At 39.7% G+C, this 12,161-nt stretch overlaps 1 protein-coding gene across 2 annotated transcripts in view; it reads left to right on the forward strand.

Moving 5' to 3' along the window:
* The first annotated feature begins 1,637 nt into the window (after positions 1-1,637).
* The window catches only part of LOC126874616 (dual specificity calcium/calmodulin-dependent 3',5'-cyclic nucleotide phosphodiesterase 1-like), a 101,183-nt gene continuing 90,659 nt past the window's right edge, over positions 1,638-12,161 (forward strand). The window contains exon 1 of one of the 2 annotated variants that reach the window (XM_050636881.1): positions 1,638-5,268. In XM_050636881.1, the coding sequence (XP_050492838.1) occupies positions 5,085-5,268 (184 nt within the window). In that variant the 5' untranslated portion in view covers positions 1,638-5,084. The remainder of the gene's footprint in view (positions 5,269-12,161) is intronic. The other variant, XM_050636873.1, reaches the window with a different exon arrangement.

The following is a 12,161-nucleotide window of genomic DNA, read 5'->3' on the forward strand; positions in this document are numbered from 1 at the left end:
ATTAATATACAACGTGTCACAACTTTACCAGCCAAATGTTGATGGAATTTTCTATAGGCATGAATAAAAGAACATGTTGCATAGGTATAGGATGTTTGCCATGTTCATTAAGAAATACGAAATATGAAAAGAATATTGTAAGACAAAGCTAGATCCATTATAAATGTAATCGTTGCTGTTAATACGAAGTTCATTTTAACTTTGCTTCGTCTCAATGAATCGGTCAACTCTTTGTATCAGTTCGTCATGTATATTGATACTTGTTTAGTATATCGCTTTTACAAAATTACTTACACGTAAAAATATAGAGGTACGGAATTAAGAGGAATATTCGCTGACCCAGAAATTATTCTCTCCGTATTTTCAATTTTTGTCAAAAATAATTCCAGTAAAGCTTCAAACGATCTATGTTTATGCAACATCTCCTTAAATCCATAATTCTATGGAACTTCCTGACAAAATTTGATCGAAGAAACTGAAACATCTGGTAGCGTATAAATATATAATACATAATTATTATAAGCATAGTATATAATATATACAGATATATAATAATGCAATTTTCTACGCAAGATCTTTCGCTAAAATATCGAAATCTACCGTCTGTTTCTCAATGTATACGCCAAACACCTGGTTCACGATCAATCATCGCAATATCACTGTTTAATCCTAAAACGAAATAATCGTTCCATGCCATCGAGCTTTCTCCCTTTGGTAAACCGACAATCGGCCGCATTGGCATTTGTTAATTCACTTACGACGGTGCTTCTATGTTAATCAGTGTGCCCGAAACAATCTCCCTCGCTTCGACCAAACATCCCCTATCGAAGTAGTGTTCGCCGTAGGGTAATCGGTGATCCCTACGACTTTTCTCCCAAAGAAACTGTCTTCGATGTTTACCTGGGGGCGAATAGTACTCACGAGGGTAAGGAAACTTGTCGAATTCGCGGATCGAAGAGAAAAAGCGAACGAAGATACGAGCGGAACCGATGACAGAATGAACGAACGGACGAACGAACCAGCAAACAGAAGAACGACAAGGATGACAGAAATGAGAGTAACGATAGAAAAAGAGAGAAATCTGGGAACGGTGAAAGGGAGGGAGAAGAATGATCGACGTGCAATAAGATGGAAAGAGAAGAGAAGAGAGGGGAGAGAGAGAGAGAGAGTAGTGAGAGGGCGACGTAGCGGGTCGACAGGAGGGTTTGGAGCGGCGTGAAGAGCGAGAGGAGGAAACTCGACGAGAGGTGGAGGTTTGGAATGGTTCAGTTGTAGCGGTACCGCGGCTCAGGTCGCACGTGTGTCTCCGTTTTCGCGTAGATCGCGTTCGCGTGTTGGCGTTCGCGCGTGTATCATTCGCTCCGTCCTGCTCGCTCCCTTGCTCGCTTCGCGTCGATCTTTCCCTCGTGGCGTCATTCGTGGGTTCAGCCGGCACGTCCCTCTTGTCACACGAGTCTGCCGCGTGACGTCTGACCAAGCACGCGGTTCTTCCACTCGCGCGTTGCGCACCTCTTCCGTTCAAAGTTCCCTATCACCGAACCGCAATCATCGCCACTTCGATGGCGATGCAGAATTTTTCAAATGTGATTTGATCACCCGGTGGATTGTTCGGGATCTCGTCGAGCTGACACAATCAACGAAGAGAAATCGAGGATAAAGTTTGTTTACCGGTGGTTGGATTTTGACAGGATGGATCGTTTGACGGATTGCCGGGACGACGAGTAACGTGATGTAGAAACGGAGAAGTCAGTCACGTTGAGTCTGCTGTTTGCGAAATTGCGAACGGATTTCCGTGCGAACTGTCGAATAGCGAAAAGGATAATCCTGGACGGGTTATTAATAAAAAGTGACGCAGCCACAGGAAGAGGAAATGCTCGATCGAAGCGGCAACGACGCGGATAATCTTGGATAAAGTATAAATAAATATTATCGAGAAGGCGACCAAACTTGCGTAATCCTCGCGGCTAGAGTTTTCAGGCTCGAGCAGGTGCGTGCGACGGGCGCATCTGGTTAAATGACACCTGTGCGAGCGTAGTCGTGTAGACGCGTGAAACGATCGACGAATGATCGTCTCTGGATCCCGATAATCAGCGAATGCGAAGTGATCGATCGTTGTATGAAAAGGTGCGCGCCGTGCGCGTGCCGGCTTCGCGAGAGTGCCGGCGCGCCGGTGCACGAGCGGGTAAACTGAATTTAACGTTATGGTAACGTGAATCGATCGCAGAATACCTTCACCCCTCGCCATCACGATTTTCCGTGTCCGTGCATGCACGTAACGGCCATCGTAAAAACTCTGCGAAGAAGGCGCAAAGGTAATTGAACTATCGGCCCGTGTTCCCCCTCCCCCTACCATTTCCAGGCTAAATTACCCCGGAGAAACTTTGTCGACTTTCTATTCGTGATAACATCTCCAGCTTGCACGAGCAAATTCGAGTGGTTCACGCGGTCTCTCGCGAAATTTCCCGTGCGTGCACTTCTCAGTGGCGAGATCCATCGGATCGATCCGACCGGTCAGACTTCAAAGACGAGTACGGCAAAGAGAAAGGGGTGAGAACCGCATACACGACCGCACGTTAGGTTCACTCGGAAGAATCCTGGCGACGGACACGTGTTAATACGCTGTCGGTCGTTTGGAGGTGATCAATCAGCTCGAAGAGTCTCTGTACCGGGGAATCGAGTACGTCTATCAAAAGAAGCTGGTAGAAGATTAATGCCTTACCTACTTAAGGTTAACGAGCGGATGTGAACGTGTATATTCAATAGCGCCGATTAAGGTTGAATAGTAATTTGCTTATAATCGTGCATCTATAACGATATAAATAAAATTAATGCCAATAATATATTAAACTTGGAATTCTCGTCGATTCGTCGAATTTATCTTTCATCTATGCGGTATTCAAAGTAGCCAACTTTCACGTACGTCCCTTTGATCGAAGAAAAATCGAGAGATCGTTCGATGCATAACTGATTCCGAGAAGCTGCGCGTATTTGCCAGAAATTTCGGACACGTACGTGTCAGGAAAGATTACCAATCGGTGGAACGAACGAGTAGACTGACGACGAGGATTCTCTTAGGTCGTTTGCTCGCGGGGATCGTTAGCTTGTAATCGACACTGGGGTCAGCGTTCGCGGCATAAATTTTTGTGCTGGCGGAAACCTTATCGAGCTGCGTGCAGCTTGGAACGTTCACGAAGGTGTGAAAAAGAAGGAAAAAGAGAATAAGAAGGAAAGTTGGTCTGTTTGTCTGGTCGATAGAGCTACTGGTATATTTATGTTCCACGAGAGCCCGAAGATTTACTAGAAAAATGATGAAAACTGACATCGATGGCCCTTGTAAAGATAACGTAGCACGTTGCTGGCGCGTTCGAAATGTTTTAGAATCCACAGGTCGATAAATTCAAGATCGACAACTTTGGAAACTAGTAGAAACTTCCTCGAGACCGAAATCATCGGTGGTTGAAGAAATTGGCAGCAGTTGATCGAAGGAGGACGTAAAGAAATTCTATCGAAAAGTAACGAAACGGAGAATCGTATTTATTAGTCGCTGCCTTAGAAAGAAACTTACGTGGTATCGGAATTAAAAGATACCGTGCATTCGCAGGCGTTCCACCAACGTGAAATTAATCGGATTACGAGCCGACGTAGTTAGTAAACGAGGAAAGAACGAATTACGACGATTGTTCAGCGGACAATTGGACTACTTGTTTCGGTGTAATTCGAAGAATCTCGACGTAAAGGGATAGCGAACGGGACGCGAGACGCGTTGAGAAAGTTACCACGGAGAAAAGAGAAGGATGCTCGTAATCCTTCGCTGGAAATCAGCACGGCCGAAAGCAATTCCAGAAGATAAACAAGTTCGCTGGGAAGCACCGGATGCAGCGATTGTCATTGAAGTTGATCAAACCTCGGAATAGTTTAATGGCCACGATATCAGTTAAACGGGCGAAACTCCTCTCAACATCTCGTTGGAAATACACTGTGGTTTAAACTTTTTAATAGAAGTAAACAATCTTTTGAGTAAAAACTAACTAAAATAAAAAGGAGAAAAATCATGCGATAAAATAGAAGCAAGATAAGAATATACAATTAACAATCGAAGCTATCAAATGGTTTTGAGGACACGGGAAATCGGCGTTAAAGAGGAAATCAAATCAAACGCTGGAAAGTATGTGAGAAATACCAAAGAAAATGACACGTGAAACGCGGTAATCCGAACTGGAATAGAAGCTGGCATGCAACAGTGTGCCTGAAGGAGTCTTCTCAAGTCTCTTCAGGGACGTTGAACAAATTACTCGGGCATACACTGGGAACGCTCGAGAGCAAGAGGAAAGCCATTATCAAACAATTGCTCTACAAAGGGGAACCTTCTCTATTTTCTTGTACAAAACCTTCCAGCGTAAACGTGACGTTCGTGTTACGATCGAAATCCGCGAGATCTTATATATACTGAAAGATCAAATAATCCTTTCAATCCCAAACTTTCGAACTTTAAACGACAAGAAGAAAAAGGTAGTCGATTAAAGCTAGGCCGGTTCACGCGAGTTTCGACGATTAACCGCAATTACAGCTACGTAGCTCGTGTTCTAGCGTTTTCAGACGGCCAGCGACGAGTGGAGGATTTCGTGAAACGAGTATATCTACCGGCACGACGTGTTTCATGGCCTGGAAGTAATCCGTGGGAGCTTTTCGAAGCTTCGAGCGCCAGCGGTATTGGTTCGTTAAAGAACCGAAAGAAGTTGGGGCGCAAAGGTAAACAGAGGGGAAAAGGGTAAAATCGAAGTTTCGTTGGAACGTTGGCGAGCAAGGGAAAAATCGTGTGTCACGGACGAGCTATTTTGTACTTTGTCGAGTGAACGGTGTGCAAGTGGAACCGGATGTAACGGGGGTGTCAGTCAACGGCAATGACGAGTATCGAATTCACGTTGTCAGGCTGTCGTGATAAAAACTTGACAACGATAGTAAAAGTCTGTTGGAGATCGTCGCGTGGCTAAGTAGACTAGAGGCGCGGGCATGGTGCGGAAGTAGGTTTTCTTTCTTCCGGCTTCTGCTAGAGAAGCGCAGTACAAGTGGCTCCGAAGAGGACGATGATGTCTAGACAAAGCAAAGATCCCGTGCAGAAGTGCCACTCGGACCCAGGTGCTGCAAGTACCGGCAGTACTCCTTGCAGCCCTGGTAAGCGAATTTCTCGCAGAATAGTGCCAGGAATTCCAAGCTCTTCCAACACACGCAAATGTGTTCTCACCTTGGACGGGTATAGCTACGTGATCGGTAAGTACCGAACCACGATAAGACTCGACTTCTATCGTCCAGCCAGATAGAGCAAGGGCAGGTGGAGAACGAAAGAGGGAAAAGGCTTTGCTTATCTTTCGTTCTTGATGGCGTGGCGCGTACGAGGTATTATCGTCGTTATGTTATACGACCCCGATGGAACCAACTCTTCCATCTAGTCAGAATATTCTTTTCTTTCCTTATTTTTTATAGGCGATATGATTACGGCAAGTCTTCTCGTATTTTTAGTGGTTCGATCGAACGAGCTACAAATCATCCGGGATTTTTTTTTTATTCGATAGCGTCTGGATGTTACGGCGAGTTTCCTCAGGGCGAAAGTCCGCGTAAACTTGGACGACAGTTGTGGGTCAACGAGAATGCCTGTTTTTCTTTATTGCTGTATTCCGTGCTATCACCGGCATTCCTCTGTCGCTGTACAGGCTCATTTGCAAAAATAATCAAAAGTTTATTACTCGGAAAGTACACGCAAGAGCGTCTCGTCCGAGAGTTTTGCTTGTACGAGTGTAATTATTCTCTGGTACCCAGCACGCTCGGTGACTGGTGCAACGTCAACTTCGTGATTTCAACGACCTCGTAAATCGTGTGTTCTTGCTTATACGTAATCGTGCCGCGTCTCGTCTTTTGCCCTAATTAAGCGAAATACCCGTACACACGCTCGAGGTTCAAAACGGGTAACCATGGTCGGAGGAAAAAAGGGAAAAATACCGGGTAAGCTTAATTAATTGAGAAACGCGCGAGTGGCTAAGCAGAGAAGCGCGAACACCTTTGAATTTCGCGAGCCGTGTTTGTACGTGGATTTCTCGTTGAATCGAGGTACGAATACGGCCGGTTTATTATCATCGGCAAAGAAACTCGTTGTTAATCGAACGTTATTATGTGCATTTCAATATTGTACATATTAAATAGAACTGCAGAGATTACGAAAATTCGCAGATTTCGTTCGATCCTGTTTTTATCGGATAAATTATTATTTACTCGGGTTTGTGTAATATTTAGCATTTCATTCTCATATTCTGTCAACTTTTATGCTCCAAATGATATTGCAAGATATGTTTAATTTTGCGGCTCAAAAGAGTGATATCTTTTGTGCACGTTAATGAAAGTTGTCTATTTTCCGATAAATTTTTATGTCATTGTGGATCCCATCATGTCCTTTTATAGTTTACTATAACGAGTATGTTAGTATACGAGTAAGTTAATCATGTCGTTTTATAGTTTACTTCTGATGCACATTCATATCGTTCTTAATTTAAACATTTTTGTTTAAACACGAATACGTAATCTGTCGTAGTAATTAAACATTTATATTTATTTGACCAGTGTGTTCTGACCGGATTTTCTCACATATTTCTTATTTATTATATATTATATTATACATTATACAGATACTTATAAAAATAACAAATAACGCGTCTATACCATTAGCTTCATAAATATTATATTTTATATTTCGTACAATAATAATGATCTAATAATCATAATTATCTTTACTTTTTTCAATTTCAACATCTGTCGAACGCAAACTCTTCGTGAACAATTCGCAACCGAGTTTGAAGATTATTCGGTGTTTCTCCTTAAGTTCGAGAATATTTCCAAACTTTGTGTTCCGCTATTCGTAAATGGAATACGGCTGTTTATAAACACAAATACTCATACACATGGCAAACAGCACGTTTCGGCTTTTTCCCTCTTGCCTTCCATTACGTGACATACGACTTATAAGATAAAACTGTAATGTCACGTCAAAAATAAAAATATTAGGTTGCTCGGAAAGTGCCGTCGCCACATTTTGCTTCTATATTTTCAAAACGAAGTTTCCACAAATCACACGCGGTTGAATCGTATATTTTCACATAAACAACATAAGCTACGAAAAAACGGTATTTCATTTTTGGGTGAAATTATTTCGTCTTGAAAATTTGATTAGCAAATTGTTCCCTCGCACGATACACTGCCGAGAATTATAAATATTATCGTACCGTGAAAAGCTGTATACCAAGTTCTTTCATAATATAGAATTGAAAAATACATTTCCTGACCGATAGATTGCTTCGATTTTTATAGAATTTTTTGTCAGGAGAAACGTTCAACACTTTCAATCAGGCAGTAAATACACTAGGAAAAAGAATATTTGAAAAAGAAAAATGAAAAATTCAGCAGCGATGGAACAAATGAACCGCCAAATAACTGGAACAACGAAGGCTCTAATCGTTGAATACAATAAATGTTACAATAACGAATATTACATGGAAGACTAATCAGTGGAAATTATTGTTGTTAAGTTGAGAGCCAGATTTCCATCTCATCGTATACATTCCTGCCGTCTACATGGTCGCCAAAAAGTACGTACAATACATTTTTCGGCATTGATGCCATCGTACCGTTGCAGTTTAGATCGCCGATCGAATTCAGCCGAATACAGCGACACCCATTGTAACCGAATGACCCATTCTTCCTCGGTGTCAAAAGTTATCGAAGGCGAGTAGAAGGCAACCTCGTTTGTCGAGCTCTTAATTCACTCGGAGTTCATTTACATTGAACTTTGTGTTCGAAGCAAATCTATTTACGACACGGAGCAATGTTGCTGCGATGGTAACAACGTCCTCTCGACTACGACGACCACGACCACGACGATGAACTGCACGTGCTCTTCGTTATAAAACAAGCAAGCAAAGTGGAGACGGGAAACTCGAGACAGAGAAGCAAGAAAGAATAGAAAAAAAAATGCGAAAGAAAGGGGAGGAAGGGACATTTACATCGCGTGCTACGTAGCGCGCGAGAAATTACGGGGAAATATTTTTAACGAAAGAACTTGCAATGCGGCGCACGAAATTACAAAATGCCTGAAAGCAAGTGATTTTATCATTTTTACTGGCTTCAGGTTCTCCCTCTAACACCGTTCTTGTACTTTCTTTTCATCCGTCAACCGTTTGAAATTAACCCACGTTTACACGCCGCATTCACTTCCCTCCGAGAAGAATCACAATCGTGAAGCCCTGTTCGCTTCTCTAATTGTTCAATTTTTTACCTGGTCTACCAAGTACAGAAGTTAGGAACTTTTCTGCTTTACGATTGTTCCGATCGTGAATTATGAATTTATTTCTTCTCACCGAATACCGTACTGTAACTGTAAATATTACGTGGAATAATTTATGTTCAGGTTATAACATTCGACGATGTATTTATCGTTCGCTTTTATCCGCATTTGTATCGATATAATAACAAGAGTTATAACAAAAGAAGTAAAATAAGTACTGTATAACGTAAGAAACATATTGCGATTTACGTGTTTTGTCTGTCGTCCGTCTTAATATTTGTATCGTAAACATTTATTTACGATTGCTGGGATTTAGTATTGTTCCACTCATCTAATTTCACGTATATATTCTAGGAACGTGTTTATGCACAAATTATTCTAATATTGTGTTTTTAATTATTTCATGTGAGCGAAATTTGGTATTTGTCCTATCATGATAAATAATACGATAAATAATAGGATGAATTTCTAATAAAAATGGATATGATTATGCGATTTGTTCTAAACGACTAACGAGGTAATTTACTAAGACATTAGGAAGAATAATACAAGTATAAAACATGGGTAGAAAATTATCAATAACATCGTTAATCATTTATATGAATCCATTTGTCTCATCAACTTAATTTTCTAAACCAACATTGGAAAAATGAATACTTCTAATAATCAATTAACGTATTAGTTAACAATTAACCCCTAATAATCAATTAGATGTAATAAACGTATTACATCTAATTTGTAAATTCCATATTGTTAATTTTTATTTCGTAGGATCCATCCAGATATTTTCAGAAATATTGTGTCAGTTATAATCCATACATCTACCATTAATCGTCTGTTCTTTACGTAACAATGGGAAATTGCGTTCAGTCCTGTGACATTGCTACTTTCGAGACTAGAGTGTTTCCGATAATCTTAGTTCCAGCGGCCGTGATAATGTCAGTACGTCCGAGATTTTTCTCAATACCATTTCTCTTTTGTTTTAGTGGAAAATCTCCCTAGAATCCCCATGGATTTGGAGAATGTCATTGGACGTTTAAAAACTAGCACAGACTGCAAAATCGAGTATTCTTTGCCATTTATTTCCTGTTTTGCTCGTTTTTCTCGATTTTCTCGATTTTCGCAACGACCTTTGTTCCTTTCTTCGCTTCTTCTTTCCCGGAGAGACTTTTCTACCAGCGGAAATCCAAATAGAGTACTCTTCTCCTGGTCGAGAAAGCAACACGCGAATTCACCATATATCCGAATACACCCTATTGCATCCAATTGTTGACGTAAATACAAGTATTTTTCTGCGATGAAAGTTTCGATGGAATAATTAATTGAATTATATAAATTATTATATTCGATATTCTTAGTATTCGATACAATATGCGACGTTATCTAAACATTAATTTTGAAAAGAAGATATTTCAGAGTGCCTTATGACATTAACTTTAAATTTTTCATTCTTTTGCACAATTAGAAATTCAAAGGAATTATGAAAAATCCAAATAGCGCAGCATTCTTAAGAGTTAACGCGTCTGCGATTCGTTACAGTCCGTTTATCCTCGAATAAGTGACAGCATCCGTCATTAGTCGAATGATTACGTTATTACGAATCGTTTCACGAATCGTTCTCGAGGTATTCCTTTCTCGCAGTCGAGTTTGTTCGCCAATGGATTTTTGCAAGTTGAGTCGCTGCAGCTTTTCTTCGAAAAAGCGAGCTTCGTCGTGCATTCTAGCTTCTGGTAATATTATCTCTTCCTTTGCACCGATACTATGTCGTGATATTGCACGTGAAAAGTTCGGTTAGCGTACTCTTACGAAAAGATCTAGAGTCGTGCGACACGGTGAGACAGCCTTGATATATGAATATAATTTCTCTGAGCATGGACGTGGTAGAGAAAAATATTCTTGTATCTTTGATGGATAACGAAAATTCATGTTACGCTAGGATTTATGTAGTTTCTTTTCAACCATGCGTATGCTGGTGGGAACATTTCGTCAAACGTCTATGTTTAGCACGATATAAAGTATCTTTTGCGATTAAATGAACATATCAAACTATCAATCGAGATATATCAATGTATCAAACATCAAAATCGATCGTGAGAACTTTTTCTTACTTTTCTATCATTACACGATGACTTGTGAATTTTATCACGAAGAAATAATCGCGGTTCTGTTTACGAATATCGTTGTTTTATCGCTTATTGTATGGTCCATGGTATACATTTTTTCTTTGAATATATAAACATTTCTGTAACTATTTGAAACTTCCTGCAACCAATTTTCAGAGAAAGAATTTATAAATATTACACCGTTTTTGCTATCGAAGGTAAAAGGGGCAGTATACGAGTACGTGGAATTTACTCAGTTGTTTATTAAGAGTTATATAAGCAAGTGTAATTCTCACGTCATGTATCGTGTACTTGCTTCATTAGTAACCTCATTACAGTAAAAAGTCTATTTCACATATTCTTCGAGTAGTAAGTGTGAGTGAGCTGTCGATGGCGTACTTCGAGTAAACTTCTTCTTAATCAAATAGAACAAATAAAAGAGGAACACCGTGATCTATGAATAAATAAATGAAATTCATGGTTCTTTGCCTCCAGATCATGCGATATGACTATTTAAGGGACAATTAGTTTATTAATATTTTTTACTTTGAGGCAATTTTCATTTAATTAATCATTGTCTCCTGTTCATTGACGTATACATTTAATTGCGAACAAGAACGGGCCAATCTGAATATTTAACGAACTGAGCGAGTAATTCGTTGTCTAAAATGTTTGATTTGCAAAAATTGGATGCCTCCATTTTTGTATAATTAATACAGCTTGTTGATGAAAATTAATTGGTATAAATTAATGCTATGAACTTTTATTTAAAAAAACGTGCCTTAGTTCATGTTTTCTCTGGTACTTGCTTATTATTTTAGTTGCTAGTTTAGTTAATAAAATATTTCCCATTCATGTGTACCCATAAAGCGGAAATAAATTACTATTTATAGTTTATTTAATAAGTTACAAGATTCTATAAAAAATTAGCAGAAACGCGAAACATCTTCTATCTTTGAAATAAAATGAAAACGAGAGAAAAGTTTTAAGGAAATGCAAATTGTAATAAAAATTATTCAGATGCGTGCTGCTTCTTGGAAATTGAAATCGGAGTTTCCAAGTTCCCAAACTGTGGTATCTCTAATTGTTAAATTAAATTTGCACGCCTGGCCATTTCGGGTCACCAAGTTTCTGAAGTTTCAAAGGTGGCACGATCTTCGATCGAATCAGAAGTTCCTCTAAATATATTCGTCAGCTACTTTCAAGTCTTATTATAGTCCTGTCATTATCCGTGTTTCGGCCGGCAGCCGAACATGAAATTTTTATTAATCGTCGTCATTAAATGATACGCGTGTCTTTGAAGAGAGAAAGGAAAAGGCAGTTGGCCTAAACATGTTCAAGAAGGACGCATGTATATGGTTGAAATAATAATTTCTCTACTGGAGGTTCCGCTTTGTCGAAAAACGATTACGTTGCTTACAGCCCTCTTAATTACGCCATATCGTTAAAGAAACCTCCGGGCAATTTCACGTGTGTCGTTCCGATCAACTCTTCGATCGAATTCCTTTTCAGCAATCACGTGATCGGGTTGCGTTTCGAAGTAGAAATATTTTCTTCCTTTCATTAGCAAATAAGCTAAATCAAATCGATCATTCTGATCTATTCTGATCTATCATAATCTTTAATACATTTGTTCGATAGACTACGATTTTTGTTCAGGAAGAATTTGAAGACGAAAAATGCATAGAACGCACATTTGCAAAAAATATATAAAATAATCAAAGTATCGTATT

This window comes from Bombus huntii, chromosome 2 (genome assembly GCF_024542735.1).
Source record: "Bombus huntii isolate Logan2020A chromosome 2, iyBomHunt1.1, whole genome shotgun sequence".
Classification (NCBI taxonomy): Eukaryota; Metazoa; Arthropoda; class Insecta; order Hymenoptera; family Apidae; genus Bombus; species Bombus huntii.